A 12963-nucleotide genomic window follows, 5' to 3' on the forward strand; every position below is an offset into this window, starting at 1 on the left:
CAAAGTGCCAATCCATGTTTGGTTTGGAGCTTTATCTTCAACCCTGTATATTTCCTCCGGGCACTCCGTTAGAATACGAGTGAACAATCCATACGGCTAGCCAGGCAAGTTAAGCTTATTTTTACTACCCTGTATCTGAATATCATTTTGTACGTAAAATGAACGCCGCATCGTATCTCGTCAATGCATTACTCTCGAGCTCTCGTTTCAATGCAATAGCTGATCAGTGGAGGCGCATCTGGCAACACTTTGGTGCCACAGCCATTGTACTGGGATTTCCATGTCAGAAAACCGACTGCAGCCAATTGGCAGTGCAGTAACTTCATTTGGGCACAGGTCCAAGCCTGTCTATTATATGCAGCGCTGCACAAGCTACAGCTCGCTACCCAGTATGGGTGCGTACAGCAAGCTTGGTGTTTTGGAATCTGCGCAGCTTAAACAATCGGAGTGCATTTGCAAACGACAGCATCTAATTAGCATGTGCTAGTGAATGAGTTTGGGTGGTTGAAGCGAAAAACTCCTCAAGTTTACCAGCTCGAGCGTTCCATGCAGCTGCTTCAGAAGAATCAGCAATATGTTTCAAAAGCGATCTGCTGTGATGATTCCTGTTCCATCCAAACGAGGAACTCATAAGAGCCCGAGCTGAGGTCCAAATTCGACATTCGAGACGAGCCACGTCATTCATGAACTCACAATCTCCATAATATCCTCATTTCTAGCTTTGCCTTAAAATGCAATTTATTGTATGGGTTTGAGATCTCATAGCTTGGCCGTTTGGAGAACTGAGGAGCTGCATTGTTCGCCCTGAGTTAATGTGGAGCACAGTTGAGGGCTTTTTGCTCATCTACTTTTTTTTTTTCAATTGGCTTTCGAAATACAGGTTCGTTGACCGAGGCCCCGTCGACTCCTGGTGGATAAAACCGTGAAACCGAGGGGCACGGAAGACTTCGCATTTGTGGGCGAAGTCCCGTCTACAGGATATATGCACGGAAAAGATGATATTATATATCTATTGCTTCGCATAGCAGAACATTCTATACGAACTGTGCATCCTATCGGAATTTTGCTCTTCTTTTGCCTTCGTTTCGAAGGCAAGACGTCTCATCTAGGATCTGCAATCTCGCCGAGGGCTCGCTAAATCTGCTACATCTGGGCCTTAATTCGAAAAAACAGGGTCCTCATGCACAAACCTCCTTTGCTTGTTTGCCGTGAGACGTTTTTTTTTTTTTTGGCTGATAGACAGCGAGAATCAGCGAAATGCGTAATCTCTCGGGGAATTACTTGATGGTCGCAAGGATCGTGGTGCAGCAGCCCAGCGTGTAGTCGCGTTATATGATTTGTCAAAGAATTAGATGTGAATAACCGCTCGGAGGGCGGGGTGGGACCTCACTTCCGCCGTCTGCAGAGAGGCGAAGTGAATTTTTCGGCCAGATGCTTAGGCGTCAGTTCTAGTTATGCGTAGCTGGAACATGGATCTCGATCAGGAAGAGGTACAGTACCAAACAGGGACGGAATGGGATGGTCGTTCTGATCTAAATTACCTGGCAACCTACTTGAACAGTCTCAGATCGGACCCCCCATGTTAGCAGGCCGTCGTAGTCTCGTGATGTTGTGGATGGGCATCGTAGTTAAGCTTCGATCGAAGGCGGTGATATGACCTATATCACACAGGATAATTTTGTGTGACCATGTGGCCGGCCATTGTCTAGAGTTTTGCCTTGAGGCTTCATGACGGATCAAACCCTGTATCAAAGCGCTGGAAGGTCTCTAGAAGGTTTCTGAAGTTGGGTATTTGACAAGGATAGGCTGCTATAAACTCGAGACTGTGCCGAACGGGCACATCAAAGCGAAGGAAAGGGAGAACCCGCGGGTTGGGGAAATTTATGAGACTGTCCCTCGTAATAACGCCGTTTGTATTATAGAGCGGTCAGATGCTTACTATCCGTAAGTACAGTGCACAGCAAGTCCATACATTTGCATGCATACACTCGGGGAGGTTGCGTCTTCGGATGGCGGGTGAAATACATTTCGAGATAATAATGCAATGAAATTGAAATTGAAATTGAAACGGAAATTGGAACACTGGGAATTAAGTCAACCTGACCTGAACTGCACTATCGATCTCCCACCCCCTCTAGCTAGCATACCTATACCCAGACCAAAGCAAGCCGGGAGCACGCAAGAAGGCTTTAGTATAGTATAGGGACTGGGGGTGCGGACGCTGTCGTGTTGCGTTAGTCCCGTTGACCCCATGAAAGTGTGCGAGCTCTAGACCCGTCATACATATTTCGGAGTGCCCATTCGAGGTCAAGCTACCGACGGGCCAGAACTACGCTAAATCAGTCTAGAGCACTTACAATGTTCTGAGTTTTTATCTTGCTTCCAGTCAATTGGCAATTAAATTTACCAGGTAACCATCTTTGCCCCCTTCGCCGTGTCATGCGCATGCCATGGTTCATGATTTGATACAATACGATGCTGAGAAAACAAGTGAAATCGAATCAGGCGAATAGGCCAAGCTGGATGCCTCCCGCAAATGCAAATCAGTCGAGATTGGGGAAGTCTTGCGCCACTAACAAGGAGCCAACCAAGGGCTTATTTCTGAGTACATGAATTCCTTGCCGTGTCTACTACTCAAGGCCCCGGCTAGCTTCAATAGTCGTAGCTCCAGTTCACAAGCAGCAAGAGCAAAGGAACAGGCTGCAGGGCAAGGCCGCTGGGGTTTCTGGCCAGGATACACGGTGTAGGTATGTACCGTATCCAACGGACGAAACTTAACTGAGCTAACTTTTGATCAACGGGTGTCAGTCCATGCTAATGGCGAAGTCACCTTATATCCCCATGGTAGGTATAATTTATTATTTTGCGAGACACACCCCACCCGCGGTAGGGCACGACGCAACATCATCCGCATTCCCTTCAGGAGATATCTACGGACCATCTTCCCTTTGGCAACAATGGCACCACCTACGGACCGGAACCGCGTTGTCGGGTTCATGGCTAGATCTTTATAAAAGAAAGCATACCTCTCTTGCATCCAGATCTTCTTTAGTCTTCTCACTCCTCTCTTGCGTATCCACCTTTTCGACCTCTAGCTCCCCTTGAAGCTTTTTCATTCGTAGCGGACAGTACACTCGACAAGTACAAAGCTCGGAGCGTTGGTATTGGTATCTCAAACCAGACCCCATAAAAAATTTCCACCCGCCTCATATATATACATATTTATGTCACAAAGACCGAGAACGTTTGGGACGACGACAAGATATAGCACGCTGCGGTTTTCAGACTCTCGATAGCTCAAATCAATCGATAGCCTCTTCGACTGTGCGGAAACTTTCCCCTTCTTCTGCTCGGTGTGGTCAAGTTGCAAACGGAGCTAGTTCTGCAGGAAGAACATCCCCGGGCCGGACTTGGTAGCTCCACATTTTTGCTACACACGCACGACCCTCACAATGTGCCAAAATCTCGTCTCAGTTTACAGCTGTGGCCACAAGGTTTGCAGCAAAGTCACGTGCGCTGCATCGAGAACGACAAGCTGTGCTCCGAAAGAGAGAATAGTACAACATGATTACAAGTGTGAGGATTGCGAGGCAAAGGGATCGTGACAACCGCTCGCAGCTGCTCTGGCCGGCTGCGAAAATGAGTGGGTTCTGTCTAGCGGCCTACAGAAATTCCGACTATATTTGCAGAAAATGATGTACTCCTACTCATGCTTCCCACCTTTCGTCTTGGGTAAGTTTTGCGCTTTCCCATGTGTTATGCCGAACCGTCGAGCTGCCAATTGGCGGGCGAGCTGCTTGATCGCTTCAATTACTATATGAGTGCTGACAAGCCCTTCCTTCCCTTCGTATGGGATATCCAGCCGTTGTCCGTTTGGAGTTATTCCTGCGTCCCGCTCTACCGTCCTGAATAAGCAGGAAAATTACTTAATAAAAGCTCGCCGTGGTGGTGTCGTCGCACCAACTATACCAGCTCAGAGGATCTCAGCATTATATCCGGAGCCATGAAAATTCCAACCTTGCAAGCAATCAGGCAGGCATCGTGAAGGAGAATAATCTTAAACTTCTCCACATGGGCATTTGAGGCTTGCACATGGCACCCGCCCGATAATCCGTACATACATACCTTATCACGCCATGGCCTGTTTTACGAACACCGACCTCAAATTGGACGCCTTGACAGACTCGAATCGGTTGCAGCCCATTCACCTGACATCACGGCCAACGGACAGAACCCTCTGCTTACTCCGCCTGTTTTTTTTTTTGGGGGGGGATTTCATTTCCGAGCGTTATGAGTTTTTTCGTTTTTTTTCCTTATCTGGGACCTGACAGGATTTCTTAATTCTTTCTTTATCCTTTAATTACCATTTTTCCGATCCGAGCGAGCGAGCGAACGTCAAAAATACACATCTCAATTAACCTCACCTTATACATACGCTCCGAGAAAGGTCAATTTCCATGCAGCTGATGTCGAGCTCATTGTTGAATAGATGGATTTTCCGCCACCACCACCATCAGCAGAAAATACGGGATACCGACATGACAGTTACCCAGTCCACGCCCGACCCCACCTGTCCCGCAACGTCAACATTACTCTCCAACAGAAAAAAGGGCCCGTCCATCCTGCATACCTTCGTGCATTAAACCCCTCTTTAACTGCCATTAGTCCCTTCCAATCGCTCGGCCTTTTCTTGAATTTCTAGTTCGTTTTCTTTTGTATCGGGATTTTGCTTTCATCTCACACCGGTTAATTTGGGTATATTTCCTTTATCATGTGTGGGCGGCCTCTGTTCTCAAGAAAGCAGGTGTTCCAATGGAGTTACTTTTTTTTCCCCCTTGCGCTGTCTATTCTCAATATTGATTCTAATATCATGACATATCATGTCCTAGCTTCCTTTCTGGGGTTGCATCTCTCTATCCGTCGTCTTTTCTATAAAAAAGGGTACTAAAAATTGTTTTTCTTTTCGTTGGCGTAAATTTTGCTCACGGTTTTTTCCCTTTCCGGTTAATGATACTTCTTTACACGGGCTGTGGACAAAATTCTCAAAAAAAAAAAAAAAAGTCTACTGATGTTTGTGTTTTTGTCACTTTCTATTATAAATTTGCTGCTTTCCTTGCAAATGCGGATGCTGTGTTATGCTTATGGAACTTCGAATTAGAAATATGATTTCCTAATGTCACGATGATGCTTGCTTCGTTACCGCGTAGAAGAGAAAGAAGGAAAGAAAAGAAAAATTTCAAAGAGAAAAATGTCACGAATTAATTGAAAGTTCCACACCACACTGCATAAGTCCACCCCACCATAAACCCCCATTCTTTCCCTCTCTTATTTTATTTTGGCTTTCGATATTAATATCGGCTTTTTTGGAAGAGCTCGGGAAGCAAGGACAGCAGCAGCCAAAGAGAAAAAAATTTGGATGAAGCTGTCAGTATTCATCGGTCTCGCAAACCTTTCAATCAATCTGAAAAATTTCCATGGATTTATCCGTTCCTTGCAAAGTCAAAACAAGCTTGCAAGCTTTCACGATGGTCCACCACCAATGTTGACACTCTGCATACCCCAAAAAATCCCATACCGGTCTAAGGTTTATCTTAAAGCTCCACCAGAAGAATAATTGAAAAAGAGACTACCGATGTTTTCTTACTATTGTTTTTTTCTTTTTCTTCTTCCTTACGCTCTCAATTCGAGAGAGGAAAAAAAAAAAAAAAAAAAAAAAAAAAGAATCCCGTCGTTTCATTCCCAGCTACATTTACTAAAAATTTCTTTCCATCTGTCCAGGTCCAGGTCTCGATTTGCAATATACTCAAATACCTTGACCCATGCTGGTACGACAATTCTCGAACAGTTCTAACGGCCGGCGCCGAGGCGAGATTAGACGTCAAACCGCACACCGGCTAGCCTACAGCGATCGATTACACAGAGCTAGGGCGTATATATATACTCATATATCCCCGTCCTTTTTTTTTTTAGACGAAAAAGAAACAAAAGAAAATAAAACTTCCAACCGATTTACCGTTTCTACAATGTTGGGCAAAACTAGAATCCTTATTTTCATGTGCAAGATGTGAATAAAAAGAGCGAAGGGAGAGCTATCATGGATTATCACGAGACCATGTCGCGGCAAGGCTGTTTTCGTGAAACGTAACACCACCTTCCTAACGTTAAGAGCAAATGCAGCAAGAGAATGTGAAAAAAAAGAGAGAAGACACCATTTGTAACCCAGATCGCTCCCCAAAATGCATTAAATTGAACGGATTGAGACCGTTTTCGTATCTTGAAGCTCGATCGAGACCTCAACAACAGCCGGGAACGGGTGTCGAGAGAGGAAAAAAAAGCGGCGGGGACGGCCATGAGTGGGCCGAAGCGAGGTGGTTCAATATTTGCGTATAAAATCCGGAACAGAGAAAAGAAGAAGAAAAGAAACTGCTATGTGGAGAATGGAATATGGAGGAAATATTTCGAATCCGGAGCTCAAACAAAGCTGAAAACGAATCCATTGCAACCATCTGATTGAGAATAAGACCTCAACGAAACTGGACATTTTCCGCTCGCTATCTTGTACCATACATGTTCGAGCGCTAGCTACCCGTGCACCACCCCCAATGTTTCTCCTGCTTCGGATGCACAAGTACCATGCAAAGCTGCAAGATTGCAGGGCCCTGCCTGCGCGCGCTCGCTCGTTAGTTTACCGTCGGACCTTCTTTTTTCCAGTGCATTTTGCATTTGCATTGCATTTCGTCCTCTTTCTTTTCTTTTCTTTTCTTTCTTTCTTTCTTTTTTTTGCCCGTCCGTCTGCACCGTCCGGCGTTTCCACCCATCTCCAAAGAGTTTTAACGCACAAACCTTTCGAGCGGTTGCAAGGGTTGGGCCGGGTGGGAGCAAAAGGGATGGGCTGGCGGGAAACACGCAAGCTCGATCATCGAAATCCCATGCCGTTCCGTTTGATCCGCCTGTCAAGGAGCATACTTTTTTTTTCCCTTTCTCTTTCGATCTTTTTTGAGCTTAGACTCCTCGGAATCCATCAAAATGTTGTCTGACTGCTGGGTTAGAAGGGAAGCTCTTGGGCGCCACCGCGCCTGAGCATTTTGGGTGCCCATGTTCAATCGGCAGCGTGGAGTTTGCTCTAGTGCCCTTTTTTGCGAGCTTGTCCTTGCAAAGTTAAAAGCTCATGGAGCTTGGTCTGCCTTTCCCATGAAATGCGCGGCACAGCTCGGTGGGAATAGCGAAATATGCATTCCGATCAGGATGAATTGCGTGTCCCTCGGCAGATGCAGAAACCTTCGTCCGAATTGGGGGCCAACTTGGTCGGCCGTTAACTCCATACTTCATAACTCCTTGCGTATCAAGCTGGCCGTCGCAATGACCTCTTCGATTTTCTTCAGTTAGAAAAAGAAGCATGGGAGAAAGCTGGAACGGATTTTCCAACGAATGGGAAAGGTGGCAATTTCCCACCCGTCATTGGCTTTCGACCGAGAGTAAGAAAAAAGACACGGATATAATCCGTGTCCTTCGGTTGTCCGTAATCTCTTCGATACTGGGAGGTTTCATTAACGGAGCTTCAAAACGACGTATGCACATATGTGCTAAAAAAAAAAAGAGGACAACGGTATCATGACAGCGCGGCTATTTTCCTGCCGGTGCAAATACCCGAATGCAGTCATCATTTCCTGACTTTTATAATCCTTGAAGGGGAGAGAAAAGAAAAAATACGAATGCAAGATGAAGTTGTAGATCACTTGACTTGAAGCCGGATGCACGCTGTCTGCGGCCTTCTGAAACAGGCTCATCCTGCAGGAAACCGATGCCTTCGCTCATGCAAGATCGAGTAATACAGCCAATCCTTGAATGAAGAGAGAAAAAGCAAGGTATCTTCTTTTGCCAATCTGCAGATATCAAAGGGAAAGAGTCAGAGCCCCTTACAATCCTTTACCTAGCTACCCTTGATCACGAATTTTCACGAGCTTATTGTACGATAGTACAAGGTAGCTTGCGGTTTCGAACTGCGAAATCGAGTCGTCAAAAACAAAAAAATATTTGGCCCTGTCCGGAAAGTTCCGCCATTGGCCTTGTTCATTCGAGCGTCCTAAAGAAAGCTTGATACGCGTGATCCACGTCAAAGGACAATTGACGAGCATCTTCCTGGTCCATTTCCTCCGTCGCCTTCATGCCGTTAAGTTTGATCAACCAGTGCACCAGGTTCCCTCTACCCTCGAAATCACCGTTGGAAACGTTATTAAGACTGCTCATGAGCTCTGATAACAGAGGGTGTAACTGGTCCTTCGCCTTGAAATCCAAAGATAAGGCGTCCATAAAGGTGATGAAGTTCTGGGTACACTCAGCAACCGCCTTCGCGGATGGGCCGGCTGACGGCTGCGGTTGCCCGAGGATTGCCGTGATGCCGTTCTTAGGGATGTTGCCTTGTGAATGATCAGCGCCGCCTCCTCGTGATGGGTGTTCGGAGGTAGCGGGTACTCCAATTTTGAGGCGTGAGGTTGCCGCGGGGTATTCGATCTGTGTCACATTCAGCCAAAAGGGAACTCATCAACCGCCATGTTGGGATGCAAGAAGCCGACGCATGTTTACACATATCCCGACAAGAAACATATCGGACACCCGCTGTCGTATTTTGATAGGGCTGGAGTGTATCTTGTAATTCTGTTCCATAAGATATGAATGGACCAAAAAAGAAAAGAAAAACAAAGAAACAAACATAAATATACCAGGTGATAGAACAACTGATGATTCTGGACCGGGAGAACACCTACGTCATATTCCCTCTTGAATGTTTCTAGATCCACAAATGCCTTGCTTACTTCATCGTTGCTGAGAATCGTCTTATACTGACCGAGCAAGCGGAAACACGTTGGTGTGTACTCATGCTCCTTGATACTATCCCGCACGAACGCCTTCTCTAGGAAGTCTAGAGCGACTATAATCGAGAAAAGATCGGCCAGGGACTCGTGTAGCGACCTCTGGGCCGTGGTCGTATAGAGCTTGACCTCTTCATCTAATGATATTGTGGAGGAGAGGCTGGGAGTGGGGACGAAAGACGGAGAAGGAGCGTATGCGGGGTGATATTGGGGGTTGTTCATGATTCCGGAACTTGGTCGGCCTTCCTAGCCGGTCCAGACGGTACGGCCAGCGGGTCCGGGGCCTTTGGAGGTCGTGAGCTCAACGGTTGGTGATGTTCGGGAGGTATATGTATCGGGACAAGTCGATTTTAGAGTTGGCCCGAGCTTTGGGCTAAGAAATGGATCATGACGACGGCGGCAACGCAAAAATCTTGGAAGCAATCAGCAAACATGTTAACAGTCTTAAAGCCGAAAGTCTACAACTTCGACTTGCATAAGACCGAGAATGCAAGGAGTCCGCTGCTTTACTTCATTCGCAAAATATGATATTATGTCTGCAGTATTGTACTAGTCAAGAACCTATAGTTTAATGCCATGCAAACCGCGGGCAATGTGACATGTAACAATTCTTATTAAAAATTGTCCTCCAGAATACATGTACGTTCTACGCCGCATTTTTCATCCCACTCGGCTCAAGGTAGCCTTAGCCATGTGATCCAGCCTGATTTTTACCGCCATTCTATGCGCGTCCAGGCCCTCCACCGCCGCCAAGTCCATGACCGCGGTGCCAAGGTTTTGCAAGCCATCCGCAGTCAGTTCAGAGCTAGTGATATGCTTGACGTAGGTCGCCAAATTGACCCCGGAATATTGCTTCGCATAGCCATAAGTCGCTACCAGAGATGAATAATGTTAGCCGATATCATATTTTTCAAGCCTCTCCCCTTCAAGGACCCCTTACATCTAAGAGATGCAAGTAAATAGGGGGAAGATGAATATAAGATTCTCTTGACAAAGTGCACTTACGTAAACTATGATTGACTCCAGCACTATAATCTCCCACAGACTCTGGAGTCCATGGTCCGATGAAGACACTGCCTGCATTCTGCACTTTCTCGACACATGCCTTTGCATCTGCGATCTGCAATATTAAATGCTCCGGTGCATATAAGTTGCTCACTTCGAATGCCTCGCCAACCGTATCGACGACGACAGTTACACTGTGAGCAATAGCACCGCGAACAATGTCCACACGGGGTAACGCCATAGCTTGCTTGTGCAGCTCGTCATCAATAGCTTGTAGCTCCTCGTTGGACAAGTCAACCGCAAGTAAGACAACTTGTGAATCGACTCCGTGTTCCGCCTGAGAGAGAAGATCCGATGCCACGAAAGCCGGATTTGCCGATTTATCTGCGATCACTAGAACCTCTGATGGGCCAGCTGGCATGTCAATACTGACGGTAGCCCCCGTGTCGTTTGAGACTACCATCTTGGCCGCCGTCACGAACTGGTTTCCCGGTCCGAGAATCTTATCCACCTTTGGAACAGATTCAGTTCCGTATGCAAGGGCGGCGACAGCTTGGGCGCCTCCTGCAAGGACAATGGCTTCGGCACCAACCTTGTGAGCGATATACACAATTTCCGGTGTGATTGAGCCGTCGGGACGAGGTGGCGATGCAAATACAATCGTCTTGCAGCCGGCGACTAGAGCTGGAACGCCGAGCATAAGTGCCGTGGATGGCAAAACCGCTGTACCTCCAGGGATATACAATCCGACCCTCTCGATTGGCCTTGCAAAGCGAGAGCATTGAACACCTGGCATGGTCTCGACCACCAACGGTTTGGATTCCTTCTGAGCTGCGTGGAATTTTAGGATATTCTCGTACGAGAGGTCAATGGCCGCTTTGACTTCCGATGTAAGAGTCATGAGGCTCTCCGGGTATGGCGCTTTGAGAACCGTAGACTTCAAGTCTGGGCATCGGTCGAATTTCTGAGTGTAGCCGAGGAGGGCTTTGTCTCCATCTTCACGAACGGCTTTGATGATCGGGTTGACGATTCCCATGATCGTTTCCGAAGACTTTTGCGACGGCCTCTTTAGAATAGCCTCGAGCTCGTCTGTTGTAATTTCAGTGGAGAAGTATCTTCTCATTTCGATTCGGTCGCTGCTAGTGTCCTTAACTGGAGTTTCAACTGGCTTCTCAACCGGCTTCGCAGGTGCGGCAGCAGCAGCTTCCTGTGGTTTTGTCCCATCGGTTCCATTCGTCCATTTCTCCTTCGCATCCCCCTTTCTCCTAACCACCTTAAGACTCTTCGCATCGAGATTCTTCTCAATATCAGCGATAGAGACGCCCGCACTAACACACTTCGTGAGTGCAAAGTAAATCAAATCCGCCGCCTCCCAAGCGACATCCTCCTTCGTCTTTGCGTCACACAGCTCATCAGCCTCCTCCATAATCTTCGCCCTCAATAGCGCCGGGTCATTGAATAACCTCGCCGTATACGAACCCTCCGGTGCCGATTTAAACCGTGACTGCAATGTTGCCTGTAAAGCCCCTAAGCCCGTAGAAGATCCAAAGCAAGTCCTCGTATCCAAATGACAGAACCCCTTGCCCTTCTGCTTGACCGTGAATCTTAAACAATCCGCGTCGCAATCCATATCGATCCTGATGAGTTCTTGTATAGCTCCACTCGTAGCTCCTTTATACCATAATCCCCTCTGCCTGCTCTGGTAAACTCCAGACCCGGTCCTCAAGCTCTCCGAGATACTCTCCTGACTGCTATAAACCAACCCCAAGGCGACTCCCTGCTCGTCCACCACCAATGTCGTAAACAGGCCGTCAGGTCTATCGCTCTTGAGAGCCTTTGCATAAATCGGAGCGACACTCAACAATCCCCCCTCCTTCTTAGAATCCGCGGTTAATTCTTTCGAATCGATGATAACCGTAGCATTCAGCTTAATCAACTTGAGCACCTCCTCGAGCACCGGCTTGCTCTTAAACGAAATATAAACTGGCGGTCGGTTCTCAGTCCCATACACCTCCAACCACTCGATCACCGACTTGACATTAACGTCAGGAACATCGGGTACAAACACGCCGAGTGACGTATGCCTGATTGCGTTCTCGAATTCATCACGGGTGTATTTATCGCCCCGAGGAATAGCAAGTATCAATCGATCCTCGTCGATTTGTAGTTTTGGATCCCTTAGCAATTCGAGGTGTTTAAGGCTGGTTATGATTTTTGACGCTCCAACATTAAGCAGCTGTTTAATCTGCGTAACATCGGATTCGAGTGTTGAAACATCGACGAGGAATTGGAACCGGTTGAAGTTTTGAGGAATGAATTCAAGGGATTGACTGTAGTTTTCGGCTGTGACGCTGAGGAATATCCAGCTGAGGTGGGAAATCGATCGTATCGATAGACCGGTGGCTGGTGGGGCGACAAAGTCGTAGGCGGGGATTAGCGGGGCGGTCGCCATTTTTTTTGCAATCGGAAGGAGGGAATAACGAATTCGAATTGACCAGAAATCCTGATGGAGATTAGTCAATTGGAGTCCGTTTGGGAAGGTAGGAACTACAGATGGAGAAATACGGTTTGAGGGCGTGTAAAAGGTCCCTTTTAAAGGGGAGATGGGCTGGTTGCAATTAATCGAGGTGGGTTCAGGTTGAGTCAAATCGTCGTAGTCGAGTAACCCGATGTCGCTGTGGCTAAAATTTTTGTTGTCGCCGAAGGCCTTAGCTTAGCCGGTACTAATGGGAGAGACGTCACATTGGAATGCTACGGCTCTGATAGGCCAGCATTATGCATGCAGACTAGCTCCACTTGACTGACTTATTGTATAGCGTACCTATTTGCGTATGGTTCACGACGTTTTAATTATCACCAAATACTGTGGCTGGAGATATATAACGTGACAATCTAAGTAATTATTGAGGTCGGATATATCGGAATTCCCGGTTCAATACGAGGCCTTAATCTGGAAGGATAATTGCTCTCCGTAAATATCATTATATTCTTTGGTTTCCGAGACTATCATCAATGCATTTAAGAAGTACACCGGATCCATAGCCACCCCCCTTTAACAAACCTATGAGAGTAAAAAAAAAAGAAGAAG

At 47.0% G+C, this 12963-nt stretch overlaps 2 protein-coding genes across 2 annotated transcripts; both read right to left on the minus strand.

The window, feature by feature from the left end:
• Window positions 1-8070: 8070 nt before the first annotated feature.
• On the minus strand, window positions 8071-9092 carry DFL_005121 (uncharacterized protein; the record flags this gene model as incomplete). The annotated part of the gene is made up of 2 exons (XM_067634334.1): window positions 8071-8511; window positions 8766-9092. 2 exons carry the CDS (start codon window positions 9090-9092, stop codon window positions 8071-8073), a joined length of 768 nt encoding a protein of 255 aa, XP_067492412.1.
• Window positions 9093-9530: 438 nt separating this feature from the next.
• On the minus strand, window positions 9531-12327 carry DFL_005122 (uncharacterized protein; the record flags this gene model as incomplete). Its single annotated transcript, XM_067634335.1, has 2 exons — window positions 9531-9742; window positions 9876-12327. The coding sequence occupies 2 exons, from the start codon at window positions 12325-12327 to the stop codon at window positions 9531-9533; spliced, it is 2664 nt and encodes an 887-aa protein (XP_067492413.1).
• Window positions 12328-12963: the final 636 nt, after the last annotated feature.

Source organism: Arthrobotrys flagrans (genome assembly GCF_004000055.1).
Source record: "Arthrobotrys flagrans strain CBS H-5679 chromosome Unknown unitig_0, whole genome shotgun sequence".
NCBI lineage: Eukaryota > Fungi > Ascomycota > Orbiliomycetes > Orbiliales > Orbiliaceae > Arthrobotrys > Arthrobotrys flagrans.